This window comes from Sander lucioperca, chromosome 16 (genome assembly GCF_008315115.2).
Source record: "Sander lucioperca isolate FBNREF2018 chromosome 16, SLUC_FBN_1.2, whole genome shotgun sequence".
Classification (NCBI taxonomy): Eukaryota; Metazoa; Chordata; class Actinopteri; order Perciformes; family Percidae; genus Sander; species Sander lucioperca.
This window is the reverse complement of record NC_050188.1, coordinates 15,908,399-15,921,210: the sequence shown is the minus strand read 5'-3', so window position 1 is coordinate 15,921,210 and position 12,812 is coordinate 15,908,399. Positions and strand designations below refer to the sequence as shown.

The 12,812-nt window shown below is 39.8% G+C and overlaps 1 protein-coding gene across 18 annotated transcripts in view; it reads right to left on the bottom strand.

The window, feature by feature from the left end:
• The window catches only part of ptk2aa (protein tyrosine kinase 2aa), a 69,200-nt gene that overhangs the window by 5,421 nt on the left and 50,967 nt on the right, over positions 1-12,812 (bottom strand). For 15 of the 18 annotated variants that reach the window (XM_035992859.1, XM_035992860.1, XM_035992854.1 and 12 more), the window contains 14 exons: positions 11,945-12,042; positions 11,295-11,379; positions 11,086-11,186; positions 10,629-10,744; positions 10,098-10,198; positions 9,647-9,736; positions 8,907-9,111; positions 8,238-8,349; positions 8,056-8,130; positions 5,822-5,929; positions 4,963-5,073; positions 1,638-1,700; positions 978-1,017; positions 449-552 (listed from right to left, as the gene is read on the bottom strand). In XM_035992859.1, the coding sequence (XP_035848752.1) occupies positions 449-552; positions 978-1,017; positions 1,638-1,700; positions 4,963-5,073; positions 5,822-5,929; positions 8,056-8,130; positions 8,238-8,349; positions 8,907-9,111; positions 9,647-9,736; positions 10,098-10,198; positions 10,629-10,744; positions 11,086-11,186; positions 11,295-11,379; positions 11,945-12,042 (1,409 nt within the window). The remainder of the gene's footprint in view (positions 1-448; positions 553-977; positions 1,018-1,637; positions 1,701-4,962; positions 5,074-5,821; positions 5,930-8,055; positions 8,131-8,237; positions 8,350-8,906; positions 9,112-9,646; positions 9,737-10,097; positions 10,199-10,628; positions 10,745-11,085; positions 11,187-11,294; positions 11,380-11,944; positions 12,043-12,812) is intronic. The other 3 variants (XM_035992850.1, XM_035992852.1, XM_035992865.1) reach the window with 2 other exon arrangements.

The following is a 12,812-nucleotide window of genomic DNA, read 5'->3' as shown; positions in this document are numbered from 1 at the left end:
GTGATGAGAGGGGAAAGGGTGTGACAGATTGATTGGTGAATATATGGTTGCAGAGTAACAGGTCAGAAAAGCAGGATAAGGAATAAGAAGATGGCAGGGTGTTAACGGGAAACAAATGCATGGATGTTAATGAGAGAGGGGGGAAGAAAGAGTAAAAGGGGAGAGAAAAGGGACAGCACATTAGGCCAAAGCCAACCACAGGCATGGCATGGCACAGCATGCAACCCATCGGCAAAATGCCAAACAGTGTTGAATTCAGCTCAAAGACAATATGCTAGAATGGGAAAGAGGCTAAATAACAGCACAGTGAAGGACATTAATTTTGCTAAAAAAAATGATCTCCATCAGCTACATCTGATCAATTTTTAAACTGGGGAATACATTCTGTATTTTAGGAGATTCAGTGTTCATAGCTCTGATGTGTTTTTGAGTTTGTGTGCATATATACCTTAACCCCCTCGTTGTAGCTGTCCACTGGGCAGAGACTGGCCAGGTTGCCTAGATGACCAGGAGCTCCGGGGCGGGGCGGTTTCTTAGGAGGAGCCACATGTTCTGGAAAAAAGGAGTATGATAGTATGATGTGTATGCAGTATGATGCATGCTAACAGGAACTTTATGCTGGTGTGCAGTGGTGGAAAGTATGGGACTCAAGTACTGTACTTAAGTATAACTTTAAGGCACTTAAAATAACTTTTTCTATTTAATGCTACTTTAAACGTATGCAACTATCCCACAGTGTATAAACCAGTTAACATGTCAGCATCATTTTATTGTTGTAGCAGGTTGAGGTAGAGCCAATTTTAACCCATTAATAATAATACTCCAACAATATAATAAAGTAGCTACAGTCAGTTATATTATTACTCTCTGAAAAGGGCAATCCTGTACAATGGGTAGTTTTACCTTTGGTACATTTTGCGGACAATACTTCTTTTTTCACTTCTTTTACTTAAGTATGTCTGTGTGCTCCCTCTCACCTGGTTTCCCTACAGGCTGGTAGATATGTTGGCTTCCACCCTGTGCAGCGACAAACACACACAGGTTACACTTTGTGTCGTCTTTAATCAATAAATAATCATTAACAGGAGACACTCTGAGAAATTCTCTAAATAAGAGGATACACTTTGTCAAAAAGTGAATGTTATTTCACAAGCTAAATATAAGAAAATATACATTCACAGTTGTTATTGCATATTGCGATATTCCCACCAGCAACGTCACTACTCAGCTACAGTTACAGTTGATACAGATGATAAGGTCAATTCTGAGAATAGCTTTAAGATACTATAATCTACATTTACAGTAAAACGGGACTGTGCAGTGCTTCTGGGTTTAAAGTTCCCATGAGTCCTCTGTGGTCATGTGGTTGTTGTGTAGGCAGTGCCCTTGCTGGCACACAGACAGAAATACTTTCCCTCCTTCTCCCTGCCTCTTTATTTTCTCTCTCTCTGTCTGTTGCACCATTCCATTATTTTTTTCCCTCCTCTTTGCTATAATCGTCTACTTTCTCCTCTTTTTCTATCCATTGCTTATCTCTTTTAATTTAGCATTGTTTTCTTAATCACTGTGTGGAGGGGGTTAACAACTGATTTTCAATGTAAGTACACACACACACGCACGCACACACAGTGACTGACCGGTGCTTGAAGTGTGCCTTCCTCTCTGTCGATGCTTCCTCTGCTGTTTCTGGACTCTGCCTTCTTCAGGGAAGATACAGAAAGTTAAAAAAAAAAAAAAAAACATAACTAAGCATGTGTTTTGGAGCAATTTCCATAACTGTAAAGGTTGCACCAGCTACTTTAGCGATACAAATATGAAAAACCAAACACAATCAGTAAACAGTTTGACAGTCACCTGCAGGTTACAGAAATAAAATTCTATGCAGAACAGCTGTAGTTATCTTTTCCCAACCAAACACCACGTCAACAGAAAAATGCACTTAACCAGCAAAATGATTTTGTAGAATTTAACTTCAACCAATGACTACGACGTGCAATAGTTTGTCATTTTTCCACCTACACTGCCTCAAAAAGTGAACATCATCATCATCAAGGAGCAGCAGATAAACACAATCCTGTCCACACAGATAACTTACTGACAGCCTGTTCATGCCAATTAGTCCACAGAAAACAATAACATTACAAAACTCTGTCCACATTTGCACCACCAAAACCCAAGCATGACTCCAACTCCCTCTGTCTTTCTGTTTCAGTACCGTATTGGTGAAGCACGCCTTGAAGAGATGCATCCTGGGAGAACAGAGACTGAAGAAGACGGGAGGAGGAAAGCAGAGAGTGGAGGCCATCGAAAGGAGAGGGAGATAGGGACAGAAAGTATGAGAGAAAGATGGATGCAAGCAAAGAAAAACTTAAGACATAGATAGAGAAAGACTGATGAAGTAAATCATGAAGGGAAGGACAGAGAGACCACAGAAACTGGGAGAGAGAGGAAACTAAGAACGTGGAAGATGAGACAAAGAAATGAACTGAGAAAGACAGAAATATTGAGTCAGAGAAGAATGAAGGGAGAGGAAAAGACAGAGAGAAAGAGAAGAAGTTTTTTTCCAGAGGAAAAGCTCCACTGAGCCACAGAGAAAAGATCCAACCGCCTCAATCTCCTCTCCGTTGCTCTCTCTCACTCTGTTTCTCCCTCCCACTTTTTCCATCTCTCTGCATCTCCCTCTGTTTCCCCTCTCTCTGTTTCTCTTTCTCTCTCTCCGATGGGTTCATTCCACCCTCTCCACGGCTCTTGCCAATCCCACTTCCTTTCTCCCTCCTCCTGTCCTCCACTCTTGTTCCTCCTCACAAACTTCCATCTCTTTCTTTTCAGGCCTTACTTTCCTTCTCTTATTGATTTCTGTGTCCATTCTCCTTTATTCTCCTGTTGATCCTCCTCTTTACAAATTAATTACAAAATGTACTAGCATATTTTACCAAGAACATAACTTCGGGACAGTAGACAGCATTCTATAGTGGTAGAAGTATTGGGATCGTTTACATATTTACTTTTTTCTGCTTTGTCTCTTAAGGAATAACTTGGAAACCATTCACAGCACAAAGAGTAACAACTGCTTTTCGTCACCAAGATTTAATATCGTTTTAGACCTGAACTTGAAGCTCACATTCAAAGTAACTTGATAAATACAACATTTATGTGAAATTAAAAGTTTAAAAAGTAGTTTAGATACCATTACTCATCTGAAGGTTTTACAGATGCATTATTAATATATAGTGTTGTCAGTTCCCAATGCAATGATAGAGAGCTTAGTCAACACAAATTCCTTCAAACAAGAGATGCTGTAGGTTACAGCTGCACAGATTTCCATTCTGAGATTTCATAAACCACTCTGCCTAAAGAAATAATACTCTCTCAATTAGTCGGTGCGGTTATAAGATCAAGATTAACAGACTTAGAATTCACCACAATGACTTTCTTGTTTGTATGAACTGACTCGTGGTCAATGGTGGTGCATCAGGGGGAATGGAAAAAGTCCCCAGGCAGCGGTTGCACATTAGTCCCCCTGAGATGTATCAAGTGTCAGGAATGTGTTTGGTAACAGGTCTTATCTACTGATGGAAGAAGTCATCAAATAGGGGGATATTGTATTCATTCCTATGAAGGGAGCTTCCTTTCACTTGTCAATTTCCATGAGGGTCTAAGGTCAGGGCCATTAAACTGTTGGGACAGGGTGAGTGAGCCATTTAGCAATGAGTGCTATTTTGTGTCACGGACATTAAAGCAGTCTTACCAAAGTTTGTGAAGGTGGGTGCAGAGAGGAACTGGTGTATCAAGTGATCATACAGACCAGGGGGAAAAAACTACGCCCAGGGGTTACAAAATAACTAGTCTACAGTATATCGACGACGTTTCATTTACGGGATCGTTCCTGTGGCGCCGGATGTCCCTCATTTTCGGCCGGATGTCCCTCACCTTCCGCTTTCTTTGTGTTGGCATTCTAAACTCCGGTGGATTTATGAGGACTATGGTTAACTGCTCCTCAGATCTCTGCAGGGTAAATCCAGACAGCTAGCTGTCCAATCTGAGTTTTCTGTTGTACGACTAAAACAACTTTATAACGTACACGTTCCACCAAAACAAGTTACTTCCAGAGGCTATTTTGCAGAAGCACCGTTGCTCCGTACGGCACTTAGCGCCGCCCAAGACGATTGTGATTGGTTAAAAGAAATGCCAATAAACTAGAGCATGTTTTTCTCCCATCCCGGAATGTTGTGTGGAGTAGCCAGACCCTCCTCCGCAGCACTGTGGAGGAAGGTCTGCCAATGCGAGACTACAAAATAACAAATAAGATATCAGCAGTTCAGTCTGCCTGGTCTGGCCTGAAAATGTCCTGTTCTGTGAAGCAATAAATAAAGAGAGGGGACATCTATGCCCATTCCTCATCACTCATCTCGGTGTTTTTCTCTCTCTTTCAGCTCTCCTACACCTGGCTCAAAAATGAAAACCGCTCATCAAGGCAGGAGGAGAAACTATCTGACCTGAAGAGTGAAGAAAAATCGACTTGTTTTGCAAAAGTAGCGATTTGGCTCCTTTTGGGGACGTTTCAGTGTCTGATGAGATAAATCAAGCATAACTGAGCCAGTTTAAAGACCTGAAAAAGATATTCTGCAGCTCATCTGGCAACAACAATACGCACAAAGAAGTTTTACTAGGTGGAAAAAAGCGTCTCACAGCCTCACACATATCAACAAACCAGCATGTGCAGGTTGATAGGAGCTACAACAGCTAATCGAGAGCACTACTTTCTGCATTTACTTTCAGTTGGACTTAACAAGATTTATTTATGGAAAACTGATTATTATATGACAGAATGACATGGTTGAACAATACTGGAACTTTCCTTTAAGGGTCCATTTGTTACTCATGGTGATGTTTTGATCATAATATGGCAATAGTCCACAGACAAAAAACAGAAAGCCGTAGCTTATATATAATTACCATTACCATGACCATGAAGCTCTCCTCCTGCTCCAGCCACCGTTGGTCGTCCTCCATCTGTTGTTGCTGCATCATCAGTCTCTCCTCCATCATAGCCTGGCCTACACATCCACCGTCCTGTAGAAAACATGTGTGCTTCAATGTGAACTGCTGCTCCTTCAACTTTTTTTGAATTTTTTTTTCACAGTTAGCCATACTGAATAAAGAAAGGCCAGGTTCAAGACAGCAACATGCTCACCTCAATCATCTCTCTATGCTGACAAGTGGTTGATTGAACTGTATGATGATCGTTAATACATAATCAAAATGATCAAGTTGTTGTTTTAAACATTTTCCTGACTGCAGTTACTTTATTCCCCTACACAGGGCGCTGCGGTCCGCTTGAAAAAAACTTAGATGTCATTGTTAGACTGTAATCAGGTCTTAGTCTTTTATGCGTTTTCTAGCAAAGCTGGATGCAGTAATGTAAACCGGCAGTCACAGATGCCATCCACAAAGGGCCTGGGTCTGTCCGAGGTTTCTGCCTAAAAGGAAGTTTTTCCTTGCCGCTGTTGCACCAAATGGTTGCTCATGGGAAATTGTTGGGTCTTTGTAAATTATAGAGTGTGGTCTAGACCTACTCTGTAAAGCGTCTTGAGATAACTCTTGGTATGATTTGATACTATAAAAAAATTGAATTGAATAATGTGAGAGCTTAAGAAAATATCAGCACATTGTGACACATTTGGTTCACCCACGATCGAGTGGCTGATATGTCACACAATATACAGAAACGTCTGCTCTCACCACTTCATGCGAAAATATAATAGATGTAATTTCAGTGGGGTTTCCCTGTCAAATGTCATTTATGACTGAGTGTGCATACCTCCATGTTAGGGCTCCACAGCGCAATGTGTTCAGGTCTGTGTTGATTCCAGGAATCAGAAGGAGGGTAGCTGCCTCCTACTCCTCCTACACCACCATGGGCTGATGGCTGGAGGTGGACAAAAAGAAAGAGGGACAGACAGAGAGAACATAAAACATGGTTAATAATGGTAAGTTTATTTAGTTGTTTTGATGGCCCAAGACCAAATTCTGAAGAATTATTATGAGTATATGAACAATAAGAAAATACATCAACTGGTCAATTTACTGTTTACCTTTACATGGTATAAAATCTAACCATAACATAGTTAGTTTGTAGTTTGTTAGTGTATTTTTTTCAGCTCGGGGGCGTGAAAAACAAAGGTTGACTTTGGAGAAAACTGAACAGGAACAACTCAACTAAAAGCAATAAAGCAAAAGAAATGAGAACACATTTGAAATGCATAAGTAAAGGAAGACACATGAAGGTAACAACACTGTTAATTGACTAGTTATCTCAAACTACCCTTATCCTTCCCTGTCTGGATTACAACACTTGACTAATGACAAACAGCAGAGTTGAGGGTGAACCCACATTTCAAAAAGACTCATAGAAAGGTTCTTTGAATCACAGCAGAACCGGAGTAACTAACCAATGAATAATTCTGAAATAATAATACTAATCCCACTAACACTTAGTAAGCACTGTTTAAAATAACAAGCCCTGATTGGGCAAAAGGCCTCAAAGAATGATGGGAGTTTTTGTACGGCACATCAGCTGCTCTCAGTCTGGTGTGTAACACATGCTACCAATATATACAGATGTTATTCTTATGTGTGATATGATCAAGTTTGACTTAAATAGCAGTTCAAATTATACACTCCTTATAAGGACAAGAGAGAGAGAGAGAGCGAGAGCTGCTTATTTTGTGTGTGTGTGTGGCTTTAGCACTACAGGAAATGCCTGCTGTCTGCTCGGTTTATGAGGAGAGAATTAACTGCACTGAAAGTCTCTCTCAGTTTCTCTGCCTTCACATTTCTCTTTCTGACTTTGACACATGCAGCGCACGCTTGTTGCCTTCCAACACAGTCTGTCTTCTGAGTTAACTCAGACTCGATACTGACTTTACTGGGCCGGCCTTCATTGTGATGATAGTGCTCAACCCGGTCATTTCAGAGACAAGATGATTCATGATTCAGAACCTGACAAAATATGTTTCCAATGTGGTAGGATGAAAATGTATTGGTACGTTTTAAAGATTTGTGATTGATGGACCTTTGGACAGCACTCCTACGAAGTTGTGATTTAATACTCCTTGCTCTTTTTCCAGACCTTAACTTAGTCAAAGTTGTATTGTGTGCTGAATTTCTACACTGCCCACTTTCAATTATCTTTGCATCAAATGGTGGAGATGGCAGGGTCTGAAAATAATAAAAACATGTATTATATTTAACAATAATCTTGTTTAGTTAATCTATTAACTTCTGAAAAAGGTTCTATTCATATTTTTCCAGACCTCATCCGCATTTCATCTTGATCATATATTTTTATGAGTTAATTGTGCTGTCACTACCACAAACGCATTCATTTTTCTTGAAAGAAAATACTTTGTTATCTATTTCTGATACTGTACAGTATATTTTTCTTAAATAAGTATCAGTGGTGTTTTCCTTGAGGACCTTTTCTGAATAGGTTACAGTATGTGTTTGCTCTTAAAAGATTCCTGGGCGCCTGGATGGCTCGGTTGGTGGAGCGGGTGCCCATGTGTGGAGGTTTGCTCCTTGACGCAGCGGGCCAGGGTTCGACTCCGACCTACGACCCTTTGCTGCATGTCATTCCCCCTCTCTCTCTCTCATTCTCCCCTTTCATGTCTTCTGCTGTCCTATAAAAATAAAGGCTGAAAATGCCCCAAAACATAATCTTAAAAAAATAATAATAATAATAATAATAATAATAAAAGATTCCTGTAAGACTTTAAAGAGTCCTGAATTCTTCCTCTGCACACTGCTGATGTTGCCACCTAAAACCTCTTGAATTTAAAGGAAAACACTGCTGCAGCCACAGTGGATGAGAAGGAACAGAGGAGCACAGTATCCTCACTATGGGAGCTTTGTGTGTGTGTGTGTGTGTGTGTGTGTGTTTGTGTGTATGTGTGTGTGTGTGTGTGTATGTGTGTGTGTGTATGTGCGTGTGTGTCTGTACATGTGTGTGTGTGTGTGTGTGTGTGTGTGTGTGTGTGTATGTGTGTTTTGTACCGGGAAGTGGTTGAGTTGGGGGCCGGAGAAGAAGCCTTCACTGGAACGAGGACTGGGGTAACCTGGTCTACTGGGCTGCAGACAGAAAGATAAGAGTTTGTGTTTATCAGCCATGCCAAACACATGTACTGAAAAACTAAAAAGAATCAGAGAGAAACAGCGAAGAGATCATTTATTTGTACTTTAGGCGGTGCTTCATCAGACCCTCCAGAGTCCCAGGACACGGTGACTTGTCTCCTCATCTCCATTCGAAGTCTCTCCTCTTGTTGAAGCTTCTCTTCCTCCAGTATGGTGCTACAAAAGTTATACACAAGAACTCATCTTAATAAGTGCTCTTCTTCTTTATGTAAATAGATGGACCAATAGAACGAAAAATTGTTTCTCAGTACGAGAAAATAAATCAACTGCGGGGGAAAAACTTTTTAACACCTTTATGATGGGAGAAAATTAAATCCAAAGGAAAATTCTTCTTCATTTGGAGAGAAACTAGCTCTAACAACACAAAGGACATTCGGGCTGGACAATATGGACAAAATTAATATAATATCTGTTGATAAATGCAAAATCACATGCTAAAAAAAGGGGCATTCATCAAACTAAAACAAAAAGCTCCTTGTCTTTGTCATTGACCAGTTTTAATCCTTGCTTTTACTCTTTAACTTTACTAATAGAATTTAAAAAATATTACACATGGCAACTTTAAAGAATAAAAAAACCTGACTATGTAACATGCAAGTGGCATTACAAACACTGCAAAGCATGACTATAATATTAGTATAATGGCCTTAAGTGTAATTAATATTCAACACACAAGCACTTGTAAGCACAAACTGACAAAAACATTTTACTACCTGAGTTGTGTTTTGAGTTCAGTGAATCGCGGTCGCTTGCTTGGGTCATACGACCAACATTTGGTCATCAAACTGTAGAGGGTGGGCGGACACTGAGGAGGCATAGCCAATCGCTCGCCGTTCTCTATCCTGCCAATCACATCATTGTTCTTCACGCCCTGGAAAGGCTTGATGCCATACATCAAAATCTCCCACATACACACACCTACAGAGAGGAACAAACATACGTAGTTCTTTGGGGCTGTTTCCTTAGATGATATAGAATGATGGTACTGTAATTATAAGGGCTGTCAAAAAAACGCAAATTCCTTTTAACGGCACTCATTTTTCTTAACGGAAGGAACGGAGGAACGGGAGCGGTTCTTAATACATCCATGAACAGAAGTGGATGGCTAGCAGAAACAATGCTTCTTGAGCAGAAATGGATAAAGAAAAGGGTCTTTTGAATGGCAAGTTGAGTTTCAAAGCCCTTCCAGTTGGTTCTCTGTACAATACTAAAGTTATTTTAATGTACTGTTGATGTGGATTGAGTTACCTACGGAGTAGTCGAGTCTCAAATACCAAAAATATCCCTTTTAAAGTACATTTAGAACAGATAAAAAAATGTGCGATTAATCGCGAGTTAACGAGGACACTCGTGATTAATCACGATAACAAATTTGAATCGATTGACAGCCCTAGTAAATATGTTTTCCAACTAACACAACACACGCATACAGACATAAATTATCATAACTCACCAAACATCCAGACATCACTGGCAGAGGTGAATCTTCTGAAGTTGATAGATTCAGGAGCCATCCATTTGATAGGAAGTTTACCTTTAGAAGCTGAGACAAAGACAAACACAGATATGTTAAGATTTTATGACTACATTACATTTGAAATTCATCATCGGGTTGCTGGTACATTTTGCAATAACTGAGAGGGCAATAGAGACTAGAAGAAGACTGTTTTCATAACATGCCAACATGTGCAATAAGTCCAGATAAACTGCAGTATCCTGATGTAACCTGTTGGTGGTGCTAAAGCACTGGCAACTAGAAAAGTGTTACTGGACAACAAACTGGTCTCACGTCAGCACTGCTCAGAAAATTTGTCTTAGACACATTGAAAACATCAGTGAACACTGTTCTGTGTCACAACATAATACAGAGCTGTGTGTGTGTGTGTGTGTTTGAGTATCATTACCTTTGTAGTAAGAGCTGTCCTCCATGTATCGTGACAGACCAAAGTCTCCGAGCATCACACAGTCGACTGAAGAGACCAACACATTGCGTGCTGCTATGTCCCTGTAAGTCAATAATAGCTGGCATTAGGCCTGAATCATAGATGTTATTTGTCATTTCTTGGATGCAAAATATCTATCAAAGAGTATGAGAAAGTAGTGTGAAACACCACAGCTTTGCCTGAAAACCACTCCATATTTGCTACAAACTGCAGGAAGTAAAATGTATGCAGCATATAGTGCCCTCAAACTAAAAACCATAGTGTCTGTAACAGGCAACAACATTTATTTTAAGATTACATCAAAAATCAAAACTCATGATAATAACAATGTGAACCCAGTACTTGTAATCATATGCCCTCATATTCCTTAGTTAAACTATACTATTGTGTACTATTATACACACTTGTGCGTGTGTATAATGTATGTATTTGTGTGTGTGTGTGTGTGTGTGGTGTGTGTGTGTGTGTGTGTGCGTGCGTGCGTTCATGTACCTGTGCACAAAGCGTTTACTCTCCAGATATGCGAGCGCTGTGCTGAGCTGGTAGGCGAACAGAATGAGAGTGGCTAAATCCAAGTTGTACTTCCTCACCTGAAGGAATGAACGTAACTGTAGAAAGAGAAAAAAAGACGGACAAAAAAACAGGGACGGTGTAAAGATAGAGAAATAGTTTTATATAGTGTTATTTAATAGAACATAGCAGATCCTACGTCAATGCATGTCACCATCTCACACTGGTAAATGGTCTGTCAGCAAAACCTTACCTTGAAGTATTTGACATGCAAGAGTAAACAGTGGATTTTTCTTTTCTTAATATAAGGGATTTCCAGGTCAGGCTTTTCCTAGGCACCTACCATCATGACTTACAAGTTTCCTTTCTATACTGACAAGAAGTGACACACACTCTACTCGACTCTGTCCGTATGTCAGAACATTATCCTCAGACGTACCTCTCCAAGCGTACACAGCTCCATGATGATCCAAACAGGGTTTTCTGTGATCACTCCGATCAGCTTGACGATGTGAGGATGGTCAAACTGACGCATTGTCACTGCAAGGCAAGTGCATACACACACACACACATTAACACACTCAGTATGTATGAAGTGAGTTATGGTTTGCTAATAAGTCAGGGGAAAAAAAAACAGTGTGGTCTTACATGCTTCTTGTAGGAACTTTTCTCTGACGCTGTCTGATGTACAGTTCTTACAGGTCTTAATGGCAACAGGTAGAGGTGGTTTGTCCTGCAGTACACGTTAGCAGATTGTACTTAATACAGTATAAGGCTGGCTGAAATCAGTATCACAAATAAGGGATGTTGATAGTATATTACAATGTAGCAAACATAGGCACATAATATGTTTAAATCAATGTTTAATGCAACAGATAAAACTCTTAACAACTGTAGAAACAAAACTCTGTCTACAATTTACTTGAAATTATCAATTTGGACAAAAACATTTTTAAACTTTGTAACTCAATGTGTTCAGTTTATGAAGTAGCAGTAATAAATCTAATCTTTATACTTGTTAGGGTGCCAACTTGAGAATACTTTTTTTATTTGTATTATTATTTATTAGCTGGATGATAAGTAACTACCAGACAATGAAGGACATGAAAGCCACTTTCATTTTCTGTGACTGAAAACTGACAACCATCTTGTATCCAATCACATCAAAACTGATGTGGGTTTTTTTTGCACCTTCTATTTGTCCTACATATGTCTGATTATTTATTGGTGGGTACACAAAAAGTGTGCCTATGCATGTGTGTGTGTGTGTGTGTGTGTGTGTGTGTATTTTCACATACCGGGCTGTTATAGACTCCTTGGTGTACATCTCCAAACTGACCCTCTCCTATACAGCGGCCCAACTCTATCCTGTCCCTCTGGATCTCATAATCCCGTGCTGAGAGAGGAGGAAAGAAGAAAAGAGAAAAAAGTGTAAAAAGTGAGATTTATACATTTATCTGCTGTGTTTTTTATATACTGGAAACATGACAAAGACCCATCACATTTGACATGCTTAACTCGGACCACATGGATGGGGTTTACCAGGACGAGACAATTTGGATGGTCTCAGGTCATCGTTTTTATCACAGAAAAGTAAATTAAGTTACTTTGAAATTATTTCTAACTTTACAGGCAGTCAAATGATCGTCCATTTTGGTGAACCCCACTCACTGGCAATCAGATTAGACTAAAATAAACCAACAAAAAAGACCTGTCGACCCAGGTTTGCACATTCAGATTATATTCCCTCCCCCTAACACCTCTAACTCAACAAACCTTGACATGTACACTACCACACAAAATTACAAAACACACCAGCATACAGTAAACCCATTTAACAGGCAAAATATAAGGTTCATAAAAATCTGTTTACATGCGCACCAGAGTCCCATTAGAATGTCTGTTTATTCCTGCATACTGACACATCGAAATGGGGCTACAGGGAAACACATAAACAAGTTGTTCTAAATAAGATAGATTAAAACCTGGAGTGCTCTGTGCATGTAGACATCAAGAGCCCATTTCTAAAACACTTTGCAAAGCCGAGAAGAACGCCCAGGCCTGGATCTTTTCAGTAATGTATTAATATTAAAATTAATATAATATTAACTGATGGATCTGAAGTGTATTTAATATGTCCCATGTCTGCAGTGAGCTTTTTATGTT